The sequence below is a fragment of the Salvelinus alpinus genome, chromosome 7 (assembly GCF_045679555.1).
Source record: "Salvelinus alpinus chromosome 7, SLU_Salpinus.1, whole genome shotgun sequence".
Classification (NCBI taxonomy): domain Eukaryota; kingdom Metazoa; phylum Chordata; class Actinopteri; order Salmoniformes; family Salmonidae; genus Salvelinus; species Salvelinus alpinus.
Window position 1 is genome coordinate 47557093 of NC_092092.1, and position 19922 is coordinate 47577014.

Below are 19922 nucleotides of genomic sequence, written 5' to 3' on the forward strand. Positions count from 1 at the left end.
AGAAAAAGGCTGTGTACACACATATACACGCGCATGCACCCATACACACACAATCTCTAGGTTGAATTACACACATGTATTTGTACACGGCAACGTATTTCAAACCAACAGTAAACATACATGCCAATATCTATGCCTGTCTGATATTCAATGAGCTGATGCTATCAAAAGGCAGGCTATGTAGATGAGCATAAATGACAATACTGCAAACCCCACTAGCAACTACCTACGTGATATGATGTGGCGTGATCTACTGTAAACTGTCGTTCTACGTAGAGTACCAATACTGACAATACTCTAGTGATGATGTCAAAAGCATGTTGTTACTCAAACACATTTCTGAAGCGGGTACAAGTCAACCTTTTTAAGTTCTTTTAGAAATTAAATTAATCTGGTTGCTCTGGCCCGGTCACTCCCTAGCTCTCTGGGGTGACGTTGTCCCTAGGTACAGATCTAGGATCAGCTTCCCCTTCCTGAATCTGTGATCAGAAATGTTTGTAACTTGTAACTAGGAAACTGTTTATAGTTTAAAAGCCTAGTTTTCTCAATTCCAAGTGAGAACAGTCCGAATGACTTGTTTAAGGGATATTGTGTTGATTGTCAAGATACACTACATTTCCTCTGTGGATTATAGCTTCTACTGCAAGTTTGGAAGGCGTACTTTCTAAGGCCTACGTTTTCCGTCTGTGGAAAACATTCATTTGGATTATTACACAGACTAACAATTGAACAGGTAACATCAATCCTTATTTAATTTATTGTGGCTGGATAATTTGGAGTTTAAATAAAGTGTAAGGTCACGCCAGAAAAAGGCATTACAGCAGAGGGGTATCTCATGAATCAGGTTTGAGGAGTTAGAGAGGTAACTTTGGTCAACGCTGAGTTCAACTCGGGAAAACCAGTCAAACGAACGTGGCTCACCTTTTAGCCTGGTACATTTCTATGGCAGCAAATCCTTCAGAACTAACCCGAGGGGCATTCTACAAAGCCAGCTAGATCTACTCAGGGTTTTCTAAAGCTAACCAGCTTCAGTTAGCTTCACATTCCAGCTCAGGCTTCATCCATACTACGAAGGTGGATATTGCTCGTCTGCCTGCCGCTAACTCTAGCAAGCTTGTAACAGCATGTCGCACATGGCTAGTCGAACACCGAACTCTTCATTGAGACAATGTTGAAACATCAATCCATGGGCTGGTCAGTGCCCCATTTTCATGTGTGCCGAAATCAAAACGGAAGGAAAGTTATCTTTCAAATTCACCAGGCTATGGTGTGAAATAGGCTTTTAGAAGTGGCGTCTTTATTACATGACTTATCGTTAATGCCGTCTTTGGTGTGCCTATGAATGGATGCGCACCTTTTCCCCCACCCCTATCGATAAAATAATTTCATCATAATAACAACCATTTTATTTGTCATGCAAAAGTTTTACTGTGCATTCTGTCATTACGAAATAATGTGATAGTTATTTTACAATTTCACCACGTTTTAACACAACCATTTTCAAATATATACAGTATATGCATGTATATTTAATCAGTCTTCTTCCTCAAATACAGGGGATGATGATGCAATTTTAACAACCACTGTCATAGTATGAATGAAGCCTGAGCTGGAATGTGAAGCTAACTGAAGCTGGTTAGCTTTAGAAAACTCTGAGTAGATCTAGCTTGCTTCGTAGGATAACCCCTCAGGTAGGCCGTGAGCTACTGAAACAGAGGACAGCTTGGTAAACCGGGTGAATTGCGGGTAGTGCAGTCTTACTGTATCTCTTTGGTCCATCCTCCAGGCAGAAGGAGAGGGTCAGGGTGGCGTCCTCCTCAAAGAACTCTGTGGCAAACGCATCCCACCACAGACTGTCACTCTCCTGAACGAGAGAAAACGAGAGAAAGTTGATCAATAATTCAAATACTTCTAATATTATCGTCTCATTTTCATCGTTGCACAGAACATATTTGATCAAAACAACAGATTGCAGACTATTTACGCATTCCCACAATCTCATTGCTCCACGGTAAGTACAAAAACGTCAATTTTCCACATCCGACAACCAACACATGTCACGAATCAACCCAGGACATCCGCCACTGTATACAACATCATGGTATTGAAATCACTTTGTAAATACGAACAGGCTAAATGTTGCAGCCTTTCACCTGCCACTCTCGGAGAAATGACACTGTCATTTACCAGATAATGTACCTTAACCCGGGGACGACCCCAGCGTGACAAGTGATGTTGATTTCACCCGACATGTTATGACAGACCGAGAGGCTTTCATTCGTCCCTCCACCGAGGGACCGCCAGACCCTCCCAGATGTTTACAATTATCCATGTCAACATCGTCTAGTGTCAAGTCCAATAAGTGCTGACCCCACGGGACTTAATGTGCTTCATATCTGCAGGTCTAGGGCTAGGTGTGTGTGTGTGTTTGTGGTATTTATTTTTTATTTTTATTTATTTTACCGTTATTTTACCAGGTAAGTTGACTGAGAACACGTTCTCATTTGCAGCAACGACCTGGGGAATAGTTACAGGGGAGAGGAGGGGGATGAATGAGCCAATTATAAACTGGGGATTATTAGGTGACCAAGATGGTTTGAGGGCCAGATTGGGAATTTAGCCAGGACACCGGGGTTAACACCCCTACTCTTACGATAAGTGCCATGGGATCTTTAATGACCTCAGAGAGTCAGGACACCCGTTTAACGTCCCATCCGAAAGACGGCACCCTACACAGGGCAGTGTCCCCAATCACTGCCCTGGGGCATTGGGATATTTTTTAGACCAGAGGAAAGAGTGCCTCCTACTGGCCCTCCAACACCACTTCCAGCAGCATCTGGTCTCCCATCCAGGGACTGACCAGGACCGACCCTGCTTAGCTTCAGAAGCAAGCCAACAGTGGTATGCAGGGTGGTATGCTGCTGGCAAGGAGGGAGGGCTAAGTGGGAAGGGAGCGGAGGAGGGAAGGGACTAGACCACCTGCAGTTCATTTAGGAGGTGAATCAATATGTGCTCATGACCTGGGAAGAGCGTTACACCGAGGCCTGTACTCTGGAGCGGGATCGATTTGGAGGTGGAGGGTCCGTCATGGTGTGGGGCGGTGTGTCACAGCCTCATGGGACTGAGCTTGTTGTCATTGCAGTCAATCTCAACGCTGTGCGTTACAGGGAAGACATCCTCCTCCCTCATGTGGTACCCTTCCTGCAGGCTCATCCTGACATGACCCTCCAGCATGACAATGCCACCAGCTATACTGCTCGTTCTGTGTGTGATTTCCTGCAAGATAGGAATGTCAGTGTTCTGCCATGGCCAGCGAAGAGCCTGGATCTCAATCCCATTGAGCACGTCTGGGAACTGTTAGATCGGAGCGTGAGGGCTAAGGCCATTCCCCCCAAAAATGTCCGGGAACTTGCAGGTGCCTTGGCGGAATAGTGGGGTAACATCTCACAGCAAGAACTGGCTAATCTGACGCAGTCCATGAGAAGGGCACTGCAGTACTTAATGCATCTGGTGTACACAGCAGATACTGACTGTTACTTTTGATTTTGACCCTCCCCCCCCTTTGTTCAGGGACACATTATTACATTTCTGTTAGTCACATGTCCGTGGAACTTATTCAGTTTATGTCTCAGTTGTTGAATCTTGTTATGTTCATACAAATATTTACAAATACAAATATTTTTATGTTAAGTTTGCTGAAAATAAACACAGTTGACAGTGAGAGGAAGTTTCTTTTTTTTGCTGAGTTTATGAAAAATGATACTCATCTTCCAATTTCAAATCAAATCAAAGTTTATTGGTCGAGTGCACAGTTTAGCAGGTGTTATAGCGGGTGCAGCGGAATGCTTATGTTACTAGCTCCTAACAATGCAGTAAAATGTCAAGTACACAAATAATACAAAAAGATATAATAATCTTGAAATGCCGGAACAACATCGGATTAGCAGTAATTCAAATGCAATCTACTGTATACCTATACACACCGGATGAATTTACACCAGATATACTAAGAATGATATGTACAGCAGTAGATATATTAGAGTGAGCTATGTCAAGAATGCAGTGTATACATATGCAGTGTTTATAAACAGTGTAACTAAAAATGTAATGTACAATTCCCGCACGGTCACATATTTGCACCACTGCCGCCCAAATTTAGAGCAAGCAAACTGTGTCTCTTCATTTTGACCCAGATACCCCCACTGCTGCACCATCATTGCATTTTATCAGCACACATCAAAAGCTCAATGAGTCATGAACTGGGACTGTTGGTGGTGATTATTAACTCAACAGGAGTCTGCGTTGTGTGTAACTGGGCTAGTACCAGGCAACTGACAGTGGATGGACTCTGCCAGGGGACAGGAGGACACCCAATGGGCACAGTTCAACATCCAGTTTGGATTTACATTTGGTTTGGTTGTACAACTAACCTGAATGCAACATGAAATCAACAAAAACATTTCGGGTTGATTCAATGTCATCGCATTGCTTTTTTTCTGTTGAAATGACGTGGAAGCAACGTTGATTCAACCGGTTCTTGCCCAGTGGGCAGGGTGGTATGGTGGTGGGATGGGGGGAGAAGCTAACATTTTCTGGGACATGGATGCCTTAGTGCAGCAGCGTTTCCCTAGCGGATAATCAACAACAATGGTCACACACGCGACTGACGAGACCTCCACTGGGACAGCACTGGATGAGCTGGTTGAGAAGTGTGTGTGCATGTGTGAGGAATGTGTGTACGTGAGAGAGCGCGAGAGAGAGACAGAGACAGAGAGATATCTGCATGCCTGTCTATATCGTTGTGCATTTCTTTTCTTGTATTGTTATGTGTGTGTGTGTAAGTGCATGAGTACATGCATGTGTTTGTGTGTGTATGTGTGAGACATTCTGATTAGTCACACTCACCAGGCTGAATGACCTCAGCAGATAATCCTGTCCTGTGAGGGGCCTCCAGGGAGTGACAGTAAAGCCAAGGGGCAACAAGGCTCTCTCTCTCTCTCTCTCTCTCTCTCTCTCTCTCTCTCTCTCTCTCTCTCTCTCTCTCTCTCTCTCTCTCTCTCTCTCTCTCTCTCTCTCTCTCTCTCTCTCTCTCTCTCTCTCACTCTCTCTCTCTTTCTCTCTCTCTCTCTCCCTCTCTCTCTCTCTCTCTCCCTCTCTCTCTCTCTCTCTCTTTCATTCATTCACCTTCTCTCCCTCTCTCTGTCTTCACTTCCTCTCTCTCTCATTCTGTCTCGCTCCCTCTCTCGCTTTCCATCTCTCTCTCTCCACGACAAGCCCCTCCATTCAATAACACTTTCAGTATGGTCGGCTGCTTTAACTTGAACTTTATTGCCATTCAACAACTTTTATCGTTTTCGTGTTGTAAATGGCTAAACATTGTATCACATTTCCATATACAGTTGAAGTCGGAAGTTTACATACAGTTAGGTTGGAGTCATTAAAACTCGTTTTTCAACCACTCCACAAATGTATTGTTAACAAACAATAGTTTTGGCAAGTCAGATAGGACATCTACTTTGTGCATGACACAAGTATTTTTCCAACAATTGTTTACAGACAGATTATTTCACTTATAATTCACAGTAAAACCAGTCCTATATCGACATAACCTGAAAAAGCCCCTCTGCTAGGAAGAAGCCACTGCTTCAAAACCGTCATAAAAAAGCCCCACAACGGTTTGCGACTCTACATGGGGACAAAGATCATACTTTTTGAGGAAATTTCCTCTGGTCCTCTTGACTGCCATACTGTGTTCGATCTTGTCTAGCCATCTTGTCTCCAGAGGACCACAATGGAAATAAGTCCCAGACTTTATTGTGTGTTGTCCTCGATGATTTTATTCATGTGCATGTATGGCTTTTAAGATTTGTGTGCTTGTTTTTTTTTTATCGTCGAATTAATAAACTAAACTAAAAAAACTAAAGGTCTGATGAAACACAAATAGAACTGTTTGGCCATAATGACCATCGGTATGTTTGGAGGAAAAAGGGGGAGGCTTGCAAGCCGAAGAACACCATCCCAACCCTGAAGCACAGGGGTGGTAGCATCATGTTGTGGGGGTGCTTGCTGCAGGAGGGTCTGGTGCACTTCACAAATTAGACGGCATCATGAGGTAGGACAATTATGTGGATATATTGAAGCAACATCTCAAGACATCAGTCAGGAAGTTGAAGCTTGGTTGCAAATGGGTCTTCCAAATGGAAGACTGCTCGCGCAGTGTGGGTGCAAGATGCCAATCACCATATAAGTTCAAAGACGAAAAAGCCTGGAAGGAGGAGAGATGACTAGAAACCATTCGGTTTACCGTTTTATGTGTGGATTAATTGTCGGAGTAGAGGACCTTGTGCATTTCATGTAAAATAACAACTCAATGTTTATATCCCAGGACAAATTAGCTAGCAACAGCAAGCTAGCTAAATAGGACAAATTAGCTAGCAAGTGCAAGCTAACTAGCTAAATTGCCATACATGTTTAATGCTTTTCGACCTGTCCCCAAATTAATGTCATTGGTTCAGAGTTTGTTTTGATATTTAACCTGCGTGTCGTGATCGTGATTGGTGTGGGGGGGCAAAATAAATTTATGCACGAGAGTGTGCGATGGCGCACGCGCAGCCGGTTTGGGTTCCGTGTAAGCGTAAACTTCCGACTTCAACTGTAGAAGGTAAATATTTTGTTAGTAGTAAAATGAAGTAGGAGTAGAACACATAGACAATTGTGTTTTCCTGTAGTGTGTCGATGAAAGGCATTACTTAGTCTGTCTTCAGAACTTTTTCCTTTTGTCAAATAACAGGTGAGGGGATTTAATACATGTCAGATGTCCTATTCCATATAAACTTGTGGGATTACTAGTGGAAACATCCCTTCAACATCCTCTTACTTAAGCTCCTGCTACTTTACAGAATGGATTTCTATGTTAGTGAGTCAGTTTCGACTCAATATGTTCCATTCAGGAGGTCCAGTGACATTTTGCTCTGGCATTCAACCATACAAACAGGGCCTCTGTTTCAAGAAAGAGCAGAGTTGAGAAGGAGATACAGAACAGTGGTCTATCTTTGATTCATTCGGCTGATGCTTACATCACAGTAAGTACTGTACTGTATGTGCATGGCAGTGTTTCCCCTAGTTTGATTTCAAGGTGGGGCGCAAAGGCCTCCAAAGCAACATATAGGCCTTCTGGTATCAAAATGTTGAATTGGAACCAATAGATTAATTTTTGCTGAAGATATATTCAATTGCAATCCTCGTGTGTATTGGTATAATACTTAGACTGTGTTTTACTCTATACTGTAGTTCTGATTTCTGTTAGATAGATACACTACCCAGTCAGGTCAGCTGCCTGTATGCAAATAAAACATTTATATTTACATTTTAGCAGACACTCTTATCCAGAGCGACTTACAGGAGCAATTAGGGTTCCTTGCTCAAGGGCACATCGACAGATTTTTCACCTAGTCAGCTAAGGGATACGAACCAGCAACCTTTCACTTAATGGCCCAACCCCTTAACTGCTAGGCTATCTAGGCTAGGCCAGCTGCCACCCGAACCAAATGTATATAAAACAATCAGTACTTGACAACTCTGCCACACTTCCCTCTTTCTCTTTAACATCTCATCCAAATCTATCCCATGCAACAGCTATCCAGACCAGCTTCCTCCTTCTCCACCTCCATGCATCGCTGGACAGGAGGGGATACTCTCCACACACTCGTGTCATGCTTTCATTTACGCTACCTGAATTCCTGACTAGCTGACAAGCCAGCGGTGCTATGCTAGCTGGTGTCAACCACCACAGATCAGTGGCAAGCTGCAGAGACCTCAGGTGAACTAACACAGCAGGTTATCCTCTCTGACACCTGCCACTGCCAGCCAATAAAGCCCTATTGATTTGAACAGATAGTTCCCGTCTAGAGGGATTTATCAAATTTGTCAATTGGAGTGGGTGATAGTGTGTGTGTCTGTTTATTTAATTTCTTTAATTAACTAGGCAAGTCAATTAAGAACAAATTCTTATTTACAATGACGGCCTACCAAAAGGCAAAAGGTCTCCTGCGGGGACAGGGGCTGCGATAAAAATAATAATATATTAATATAGGACAAAACACACATCACGACAAGAGAGACACCATAACACTACATAAAGAGAGACCTAAGACAACAACACAACATGGTAGCAACACAACATGTTAGCAGCACAAAACATGGTACAAAAATTATTGGCCACAGACAACAGCACAAAGGGCAAGAAGGTGTGTGTGTGTGTGTGTGTGTCTGTGTGGTGGGGGGTAGTGTGTGTGTGTGTGTGTGGTGGTGGGGTGTGTGTGTGTGTGTGTGCGTGTGTGTGTGTGTGTGTGTGTGTGTGTGTGTGTGTGTGTGTGTGTGTGTGTGTGTGTGTGTGTGTGTGTGTGTGTGTGTGTGTGTGTGTGTGTGTGTGTGTGTGTGTGTGTGTGTGTGTGTGTGTGTGTGTGTGTGAAGCGACTCATCACATCACAGCGGGCCAAGCGGGCATGGATTTATGGGATAGCTAAAAGATTAGTGGGACACCATAGCGAGGATTGTCTGTAAATAACAGTAGACCTGAGGCTCCTATTCACACACACTTATAAATAGATGACGCACACGCACACACACACACACACACACACACACAGTCCTGTACACACAAAGTCACAAACACATAATGAGCGCATACACACACTCAATAACAGTAACACAGAAATTAGCACACACACACGCACACTTACAACACTCCATGAATTGAGGCACAATGTCAATACATTTCAATCTGACGCAATAATATTCCCAGCATGCTTTAGTTACGGGGTATTTTCGCCTTCTTCCGCTAGTCTATTGCACGAGAGTGGCCTCCTAGAGAGTGGGTGTGTCTGGGGCCTAACCTTGGTGAATTAACAACCTCTGCAATCCCATTCAAATAGTGAATGGATCAGACCCTGCATCTTTGACAATGAGAATTATACTGTCGAAGGCCCTGGGGTTACGAAGCATAATGGCTTAAGTGTCTGAAAGACACAGTCATGATGCATAGAGAGCTTTTCAAGGTAGTGTACATACTGTATGTAAAGTGCATATGAGTGTAGGTGTGAAGAGATACATACTATTCAAACTATGCATTATAATGCACAATTTAAGTACATTAAATTCAGTATGCTATGCTAGCAATGCTGATATATTTTTCTAAAGCTGTTTACTGTGGTACAAAGCAGTAAGCAAACATTAGGGATACCACCCTTGCATTATGCAAATGACTGGAGGTGAACGAAAGAAAAGCTGTGTCCTTGAAAAGCTACTGCCTTAACATGGCCACTACCCACGATGCACCAGTGGGTCCTAGACAACACAACAGCATGCACTAATTGGACCAATAAACATGCAGCTGTTTGCCTCATCAAACTCAATGCCAGTTTTACTCATAATGCTTTGTGAGTATTGTGGTATCATTGGTATAGTGTATAGTTCATCAGCTAATTTCCTTAAACGAGAGTACTTTTTCTTTCATCAGTGAAGACGAGCGTAGTTGTTATGCCGATAGATTTAACTCCAGCTGTAACCTGTCTTCCGAAGTCTTCCCTATGTTTCTGGTGGGAATAGTCAACAATGTGGTTTTCTGCCATTTTGAGAATTATAGCACCTGTACATTATATGGCCATTTGACATAATTGTTATCGGTATTTATCACCTACTCATCTAATATGTCAGAGAGAATAATTAGCATTATAAAATTGTATGCCATTAGCTAAAATTCAAAAATGTATACAAAAATTGTAGCTAAAAGCATAGCGCATAGAATTAGAAAGGTATTGTCAGATATTATTCATACAAATCAGACAGGTTTTTTACATGGATGATACATTGGAGATAATATAAGACAAGTACTGGAAACAATAGAACACTATGAAAAATCTGGTAAAACAGGCCTGGTATACATAGCTGACTTTGAAAAGGCTTTTGATTAAGTACAACTGGAATGTATATATAAATGCCTCGAATATTTCAATTTTGGAGAAACTGTTATAAAATGGGTTAAAGTTATGTATAGTGACCCTAGGTGTAAAATAGTAAAAAATGGCTACTTCTCAGAAAGGATTAAACTGTAAAGAGGAGTAAAACAAGGTTGTCTACTATCGGCATATCTATTTATTATGGCCATCGAAATGTTAGCTATTAAAATCAGATCCAACAACAATATCAAGGGGTTAGAAATCCAGGGCTTAATAACAAAGGTGTCATTGTATGGTGATGGCACTCTAATGTACTTGTCCTCTTGCTCAGTTGTGCACCGGGGCCTCCCACTCCTCTTTCTATTCTGGTTAAAGACAGTTTGCGTTGTTCTGTGAAGGGAGTAGTACACAGTGTTGTACCAGATATTCCGTTTCTTGGCAATTTCTCACATGGAATAGCCTTCATTTCTCAGAAGAAGAATAGACTGACGTGTTTCAGAAGAAAGTTCTTTGTTTCTAGCCATTTTGAGCCTGTAATCGAACCCACAATTGCTGATGCTCCAGATACTCAACTAGTCTAAAGAAGGCCAGTTTCATTGCTTCTTTAATCAGCACAACAGTTTTCAGATGTGCTAACATAATTGCAAAAGGGTTTTCTAATGATCAATTAGCCTTTCAAAATGATAAACTTGGATTAGCTAACACAACGTGCCATTGGAACACAGGAGTGATGGTTGCTGATAATGGGCCTCTGTACGCCTACGGAGGCCCATTCTTTCAATAACATGGACATTTCTAAGTGACCCTAAACTTTTGAACGGTTGTATATATATATATTTACAAAAAAATATATGGGGAATTGGAAATGATGCAGACAATTACATTGATGGAAGCCACAATGTATCTGCAATATTTAAAAAAACACACAATAATGGTATGCCATTATTAATGAACTAACAATTTCTTTATTAAATACATAGAAGGAATCAATTAGGGACAGCTATGTCTGTGGGCTGTGGCATCAGCAATACAAGCCATGATAATAAAACATCCATATTCACTATGATCATGAAGAACAGAAATTCATAAATATATATTTTTTTTAAATAACATGAACAGGAAGTGAATGGATAAGTTCCTGTGTCTTATCAGTTATCTGTGCAACACTGTACCCTGGAAGGAACTATGGGAACTGTGGGAAAGTGGCAGGAAAAAGGTGGGACCATTGTCCAAGCTTCCTGCTGGCCGGACCAACACCTCATTGTTTGGGCCAAATATGTTTTTTTTTTGGAGTTAGACATGTGAACATCCTCTAACAACATCTGATGATAACTAAATTGATTAGCATCAGACCTGGGTTCAAATAATTGCAAACACTTTATCTGTGCTTATTTGAGCTTGCCTGGCTTAAAGAACCAATAGAATAGTCCCAATTCGGCAAACACCACCCATCTAGCACTTCAGGCAGGCTAAAGCAAACGGCCAAAGTATTTGAAAGATTTTAAATAGTATTTGAACCCAGGTCTGATTGATTAGCACAATTGATGGACACAGAGCAAATCAAGTTTGATAGGCACTGTCTATAATGAAATAACTGTCACAATTGTCTGTGTTATTTGGCCATTTCAGGCCAGGTGCAGATGTAGGATCTTAATTTGATCACTCTTTTGACTGAAAACCCACACTAACACACAGTATTGCACTTTTCATGTAGTCTACTTTTGACCAGCTAATAGCCTAACCACCAATCAACCAACATTATGGACTAAATGTTAAAATCCTGTTGCTGTAGGATTATTTTTCTGGGACAATATAGGTCAAAGGAAGATGCAACACCTGTAGGTACTGTAGGACCTATCTAGGATGGGATTTTGTGTCTGTTTTATGCACTGCTTAAATCACGGAGTAAGTTTTCCACATACTGGTGATTCTCTTGCATGGCTGAGGATGAAGGGATCTAACTCTGATAAAAGGTGGAATGTCATTCCCAGATGGGGGCAGTGCAGTGTACAGTATCCTTAAGCAATGGACTGACAACAATCACTTAACGTTCAGTTCCACATTGACTCATATCCCCCACTCCTGGGCTCTTCATGTAGATCTGAGAAGTATAAGCAATATGGTAATAATCCCAATTTGCCCTCTGATAGACTGCGAGGGGTGGATTTTTGCCTTAACGCTTATACAGTAGCCAATCCGATCAGATCTACACAAATGCCTAGGGGTTGGGAAAAGGGGGGCTAGGGACAAGGGGTTGATTTTGGAACAGGCCACCTGATTACATACAAAATAGACAGTCAGTCAGTCAACCAGAGGTCAGTCAATGAAAGAGTAAATTATCAGATTTCACCAAACTAAACACAATCCACCTCAGGAGAGCTAAGGTTCAGGCACACTGGCTAAATCGAGGTGAATATTTTAACTTCCCATTACTGCTTTTCAACCTGAGCACATCAGATAACGCTGGCCGATATTAATCTACGTAACACCCTCCATTAAAGTGCTATTGTTTCCCCCTTTCTCTCTCTCTCTCTCTCTCTCTCTCTCTCTCTCTCTCTCTCTCTCTCTCTCTCTCTCTCTCTCTCTCTCTCTCTCTCCCTCTCTCTCTCTCTCTCTCTCTCTCTCTCTCAGCTTCTCGCTCGCAGCGTTACGCTTTATTCCTCGCTCTCCTGCTGAATATTAACAATGTTTATGCTAATGTGCTTACAGCGGCTGGGGTCGAGCAGGCCCCTCCTCTGAATGGTAATCCGACTCCTCATTTGCATATCCGCTTAAGTGTCAGATTCCCCCACAACCCCTAAATCACAGCAGAGGGGTGTGCGTATGTTTATGTGATGTGTGTAGAGGCTTCATACAGGGGTCGGTAGCCATAATCAATGCGGTCGAACCTCACGGTCCGTACGCATTCGGTCACATAACAATCAAAATCTGTTTTGATTGGTAGGTCAGAAGAGGTTCGCTGGGTAAAATGAAATGTAATAGGACAATGGCGCGCCGTGTGTTGAAAAGATATGGCATGTCAAGTGATGTGGTTTAATCGTTAGTGAACTTACAGTCATCTTTCATAGTGTATTCCTAGTACAGTACAGTTTACAGTTAGTGGTTCAAAGGTGATCATGATGAAGGCCATAAACAGAGTTTATGATTGTAAGATGATACAATATAAATTGTAAACTTACTATGGCTTGTTGATATTTATTCAAATCCAAGTATGTTTTATATGACTGAACGTGAAACGGATTACTGGGAAAATATCAGGGTTGAAAAACATCAATATTATAATGGCGATATACAGCATTGAACAGTTGGGGCAGAATGTATTAATTAAGAGTCATAACTGCTGTACGACAAGATGTAATGAGGATTGTCATCTAAAAAGGTGAACCTTCACAGGTTCATTTTTAATAGGCTAACAGTTTCAGCAACATGCTCGAGAAACTGAACTTTACTTAAAATATAACTTCAGGTGATAAATTGTTTATATGACCTTTAACATATAGCATAACCCAATGTTTACTCCATCAGTGACCTTAAAGTACGCATACAGTAACATCGATATTCATTCAGCAAAATGCCATCGTTTACCTAAAAACAACACAACAACTATTACTTGTTTAAAACCGCTTCATAACCTAAAACAGATTAGGTTTTAAGACTCAACCATTCCGACTTGCTTCCGGAACACAAAGTAACACTGCAGCATATGCTGTTCTCTGGGCCAAACTATTCTCATCAGCTGGACAGGGCATGGACATTAGTGACTCATATGAGTTGACTTGCCTGCCAACAACAACTTCATGTAAAAACTAGACTTGAGCTGATTCCCAGCTCCCGTGCTCAGTGTCTATTTTGCTGCTGTGTCTGGGGTTTGGTAACTCAACAACAAACATAAATACACATCCATAAACAAATGTAAATGCAGACCCATCAACATGGTTTCTGTCTGGTAGTGAAATATTTCAGATTTATATTTATTTCTAAATAGAAAAGGTAGTAGATAAGAAAAGGTACCTGATATTTTCCTACACAAGCCAATATATAGTCCTAGTATTGAATAGTGGTTGGCATGATTCAACAGCCATACACTTACTAATATAACTGACTGCTAGGAAAATGGCATACCTGTGCTGAAAAGTTAACCCGCCAAAAAATGAGCCCATCAAATGGGCCCCTATGGACCCTGGTCAAAAGTATTGCACTATGAAGGAAATATGGCATCATTTAGGATGCATAACAAGTCCAACACACCTATTCAGCTATTTTCATTTTATGGAGTCCAGGTTGCTCTTTTAAAAAAGTGACATTTTCTACGTCCTGTTTTGAAACAACACAGGATGATACGACGTTGTTACTTACAGTACCAGTCAAAAGTTCGGACAAACCTACTCATTGCAGGGTTTTTCTTTATTTGTAATATTTTCTACATTGTAGAATAACAGTGAAGACATCAAAACTGTGAAACAACACATATGGAATCATGTAGTAACCAAAAAACTGTTAAACAAATCAAAATATATTTTATATTTGAGATTCTTCAAAGTAGCCACCCTTTGCCTTGATGACAGCTTTGCACACTCTTGGCATTCTCTCAACTAGCTTCATGAGGTAGTCACCTGGAATGCATTTCAGTTAACAGGTGTGCCTTGTTAAAAGTTAATTTGTAGAATTTCTTTCCTTCTTAATCCGTTTGAACCAATCAGTTATGTTGTGACAAGGTAGCGGTGGTATACAGAAGATAGCCCTATTTGGTAAAAGACCACGTCCATAATATGCCAACAGCTCAAATAAGCAAAGAGAAACGACAATCCATCATTACTTTAAGACATGAAGGTCAGTCATTACGGAAAATTTCAAGAAAGTTTTTTTCAAGTGCAGTCGCAAAAACCATCAAGCGCTATGATAAAACTGGCTTTCATGAGGACCGCCACAGGAAAGGAAGACCCAGAGTTACCTCTGCTGCAGATGATAAGTTCATTAGAGTTATCAGCCTCAGAAATTGCTGCCCAAATAATTGCTACACAGAGTTCAAGTAACAGACACATCTCAACATCAACTGTTCAGAGGAGACTGTGTGAATCAGGCCTTCATGGTCGAATTGCTGCAAAGAAACCACTACTAAAGGACACCAATAATAAGAAGAGACTTGCTTGGGCCAAGAAATACGAGCAATGGACATTACACCGGTGGAAATTTGTCCTTTGCTATGATGAGTCCAGATTTGACATTTTTGGTTTAAACCGCCGTGTCTTTGTGAGACGCAGAGTAGGTGAACGGATGATCTTCACATGTGTGAGATCATGGAGGAGGAGGTGTGATGGTGTGGGGGTGCTTTGCTGGTGACACTGTCAGTGATTTATTTAGAAATCAAGGCACACTTAACCAACATGGCTTCCACAGCATTCTGCAGCAATACGCCATCCCATCAGGTTTGCGCATAGAGGGACTATCATTTGTTTTTCAACAGGACAATGATCCAACACACCTCCAGGCTATGTAAGGGCTATTTGACCAAGAAGGAGAGTGATGGAATGCTGCATCAGATGACCTGGCCTCCACGATCACCCAATCTCAACCCAATTGAGATGGTTTGGGATAAGTTGGTCCGCAGAATGAAGGAAAGGCAGCCAACAAGTGCTCAGCATATGTGCGAACTCCTTCAAGATTGTTGGAAAAGCATTCCTTATGAAGCTGGTTGAGAGAATGCCAAGAGCGTGCAAAGCTGTCATCAAGGCAAAGTGTGGCTACTTTCAATACATTTTGAACTGTTTAACACTTTTTTGGTTACTACATGATTCCATGTGTGTTATTTCATAGTTTTGATGTCTTCACTATTATTCTACAAGGTAGAAAATAGTACAAATAAAGAAAAACCCTTGAATGAATAGGTGGGTCCAAACTTTTGACTGGTATTGTATTTTGCATATGGATATTCTGGTGATCCTGCATTATATGGTCCTGTTTCTGCTGGTATTTACCTGATATTTACTCAGAAATGTATGGTTAAAGGCGGTGCTTTCTGTTACTTATTTCTACATAGTATCAACTGGTACCATTTTTTAACAAATACCAGGGAAATAACTGAATGAAAACAGAATTACCAATATAATTGTTATCTTCGCTGCAGTTCAATGATAGGGCCAATTGAACAGACTTTGGGACAACATCAAGTCAGCCAGGCACCAGTTCAATAATCAAAGGATTCACTGTGCTATTTGTTGTTGTGGATATTGTGGAGGACTCTTCCAAAGGCAGGATACCAAACACTAACAAGACTTGGGCTACGTTCCAAATGGCACCCTAGTTCTTATACAGTGCACCACTTTTGACCAGGGCACACAGACCTCTGGTCAAAAATAGTGCACTATAGGGTATAGGGTGCCATTTGGGATGCAAATTTGCTGTCTGCAATGTTTTTCTCAGACTACATAGCCAAGAATAGTTTTAAGGTAGATTGAATCCACAGTTTTCCACACGCTTTCATCACAGCCGGATGTCATTTACAACATGAATCGAATTTTCCGTTTTGATAGCCATGCGCTTTATGTATAATTAATTACAATATAATTTCTGTAGGCCAATGGAACATCTGGATGGGAACCAAACATGGAAAGGTTCCGTATTGAATTTCTATCAGATATAAGTTACCATTGCCAATATTTACAACGTTAACAATGCCCAGGTAACAATAGCGAAGATTCAATCTGTTCACATGGCTCATTCTATATATAAAAAAAAGACATTCAAGGCCAAACAATACTGAGATGAATATCATGAATAAAGTCCTTTTAGTTTTCATAAACAACCAAAACATTTTCTGCCTCTTTTTTTGGTGGCGGTTGAGAGATTCAAAAGAATAATTCCATCGTAAAAATGACTGAAAACAAAATGCTATTTACCACCGGCACGGCTGGAAGGATGGCTATAATGGCAGTAAATTGGTGGAGTGTATGGTCGGTTGCTGGGAGTTGTTGCCGGCATGGTATCGGCGGTACAGGAGTGGAAGTCCATAAGGGTTTGGACTACTCCTGTTGAATAATTAATGAATGTTGTGCCATTGCATCTCTGCAACATTGCCTTGGCCTTATACTGTACTGTACTAACTTCAAATCTACTGTACAGTACAGTAGAGTACTGTATTGTACTGATCTATCCTTTACTCTACTTTATTGTACTCTACTATACTGAACTATGCTGGCCAAATTTGTGAAACAGACGTGTATGATCGGTTCAGATTTGGAAGGACCAGATTTCAATGTCCATGGACGTCTGGTGTCGGTTGGTGCTCAATGGGTAAGAGGGCTGGTTACGGCAAAAGGAAAGAGAGGGGGCTCATGGGTAGGTGTCAGTAAGAGCCGGGTGAGTTACATTAACTGGAGAGAGAAAGAAGGAGGGGGGGGGCGAGAGAGGGAGGGGTTGCCCATTCTGTTTTCACACTCTTGCTATGACCACAACGCGACAGAAAGAGAAAGAACACAATTATGAGCAGAACATAACAGTATGCCAGTGGAAAGGAGGACCAACTGTGGTTTGCGACGACTATGTACTCCCATTGTAGCCAGTTCAGTTGCAGTCATTCTGTTACAGGTTTTTTAGGTCATTCTGTTACCGATTTGGTAACAGAATTATGTATTTAATCACTTAATAAATCATAAACCAAACTGTTATCAGTAAGAACACTATAGCTACATTAATTGGTAGGTCTACCTTTACGTGTTACTTCTGTGAACTTTCATTATCCTCCCTCCTCGTGAGGGAGAGAAATGAGAAAATACAGTATCTTAAAGACGTGGGTTTTTGATAACAGAATGACAAGACACTAAGCAATATTACAAAAAGGCAAATCATTTCTGCAAAACTAAATATAAATGTTGATATTAGTGGGCAGGGGTCTTCAACATTATTGTGTTTTAATGTATTTCTAATACCTTTTGAGACTTTTTCTGCAATCTAAGCCTTCGCTTATTCAACATTTTTAGGATGGAAAATGGTTGAAAAATGTATATATGCCTACGTTTCTCAAAAAGCGTTCATTTGATACGAAATTTGATGTGCTCCATTGAACTTCACATGTTGGTGCTTATGGGGCTTTTTACATGGAAATGCCCTATATCATTTTTTGTGGGATTACTGTGCCATAACCAAAAAATACACCTCACAGAAGTTCATCTTAAATAGTATTTTAAAACAGCACTGTTCACTGCGATTGTTCATAATCATTGGCAAACATCCCATGTATGATTCTTTTGAAACAAATTCCTACAATTGATAAAAACAACTATCTCTAAGTACATGTCTGTAACCATCGATCTGTATCAATCTGTCATGTTCAGGACACGAGAATGCAATAGACTGACCCAATCAGAAACCCAAGGTCACACACCTGATAGTCAAGTTACATCCTCCTCACATGTTTCGAAACACTGTTCTTTTTCCTGAATGCACTTAAATAGATTTACCTGACAAACTACAAACTAGATTTACCTGACAAACTACAAACTAGATTTACCTGACAAACGACAAACTAGATTTACCTGACAAACGACAAACTAGATTTACCTGACAAACGACAAACTAGATTTACCTGACAAACTACAAACTAGATTTACCTGACAAACGACAAACTAGATTTACCTGACAAACGACAAACTAGATTTACCTGACAAACTACAAACTAGATTTACCTGACAAACTACAAACTCGATTTACCTGACAAACTACAAACTAGATTTACCTGACAAACTACAAACTAGATTTACCTGACAAACTACAAACTAGATTTACCTGACAAACTACAAACTAGATTTACCTGACAAACTACAAACTCGATTTACCTGACAAACGACAAACTAGATTTACCTGACAAACTACAAACTAGATTTACCTGTCAAACGACAAACTAGATTTACCTGACAAACTACAAACTAGATTTACCTGACAAACTAAATAACAAACTTTTGTTGTTACTAATGATTTATAATTGTTTGTGTTCTAGGCTGGTATTTCAAACAAAGTATCTTTACAATGGCAATTAAACAAAAACTTACTGAACTGAACACATTTCCTTGCTCAGTCATGTTTTACATGATCGCATATCCAAACAATTAATCTTTCTTCTTGAAAATATATATGTTTTGGTCAAATGTTCTGTACTTTAATCATGTCATTTAGGAGGAAAAACAACTCCACTTAATATAGGCTATGACATACTGTACTTGGAAGGTTAGGCACATGTGTAACATGAACACATCTGTACTTACAAATGTAACCACTTTCCAGGTTAAACCACCGAGCCGACCCAAACACACATACATTTCTCCCTGAAAACAAACATCCTAACACCTTCAAATAACGGGGCAACCCCGTTCTTTGCCTGGACCCTGTGCCGTTACATAGGTCCTATACTGTGCAGAACTCACCTCAGTACGAGATTGTAGTCGTTTGTTCATCTCGTAGATCCTATACTCGGGTTGGACCATGTAGGGCGAGTGCCTTCTGTAGAAGGGTCCGAATGGGGAGGAATAGAACGGGTCGTGGGGAGGGTTCGACATGTTGAGTTCTTGCCGCGGTTACAAGCTGCAGAGCGCAATATCAACATCCACGCAACGCACATGGAGTGCGACGCTCTTAACGACGCCGTGGAACCAGCCGCTATACAAGGCTGAGCTACTCTGCACGTTGGGCTGACTAGTTCGCTGCTATAGCGGGGAGGTGACAGTGGGGAGGGGAGCAAGGGAAGGGGGACTGAAAGGCAGGGTAGGCGGGAGGGAGCGAATGTTCATTGGACGGGTTTGAGGGCTGCATGGTTCCAGTATAAGGGTCGTTTACTGCTTCTATCATTGTTTTGGAGTCGACCCAAGTTGTATTCGGCAGTTTTTGTTTTGGGGACTTTTCTTTGTTACCAGTATTTCAAGCCCTTATAAAGCCATGTCTGATTTAGAGCAGTTCATTTAATAATTGCACACTCAC

General features: G+C 41.1%; 1 protein-coding gene across 6 annotated transcripts in view; it reads right to left on the reverse strand.

Annotated features, from left to right (window-relative positions):
• The window catches only part of LOC139581106 (LIM domain-binding protein 2), an 83563-nt gene extending 63900 nt beyond the window's left edge, over positions 1–19663 (reverse strand). For 5 of the 6 annotated variants that reach the window (XM_071410526.1, XM_071410525.1, XM_071410524.1 and 2 more), the window contains exons 1-2: positions 19373–19663; positions 1762–1864 (exon numbers count right to left, since the gene is read on the reverse strand). In XM_071410526.1, the coding sequence (XP_071266627.1) occupies positions 1762–1864; positions 19373–19504 (235 nt within the window). In that variant the 5' untranslated portion in view covers positions 19505–19663. The remainder of the gene's footprint in view (positions 1–1761; positions 1865–19372) is intronic. The other variant, XM_071410522.1, reaches the window with a different exon arrangement.
• Positions 19664–19922: the final 259 nt, after the last annotated feature.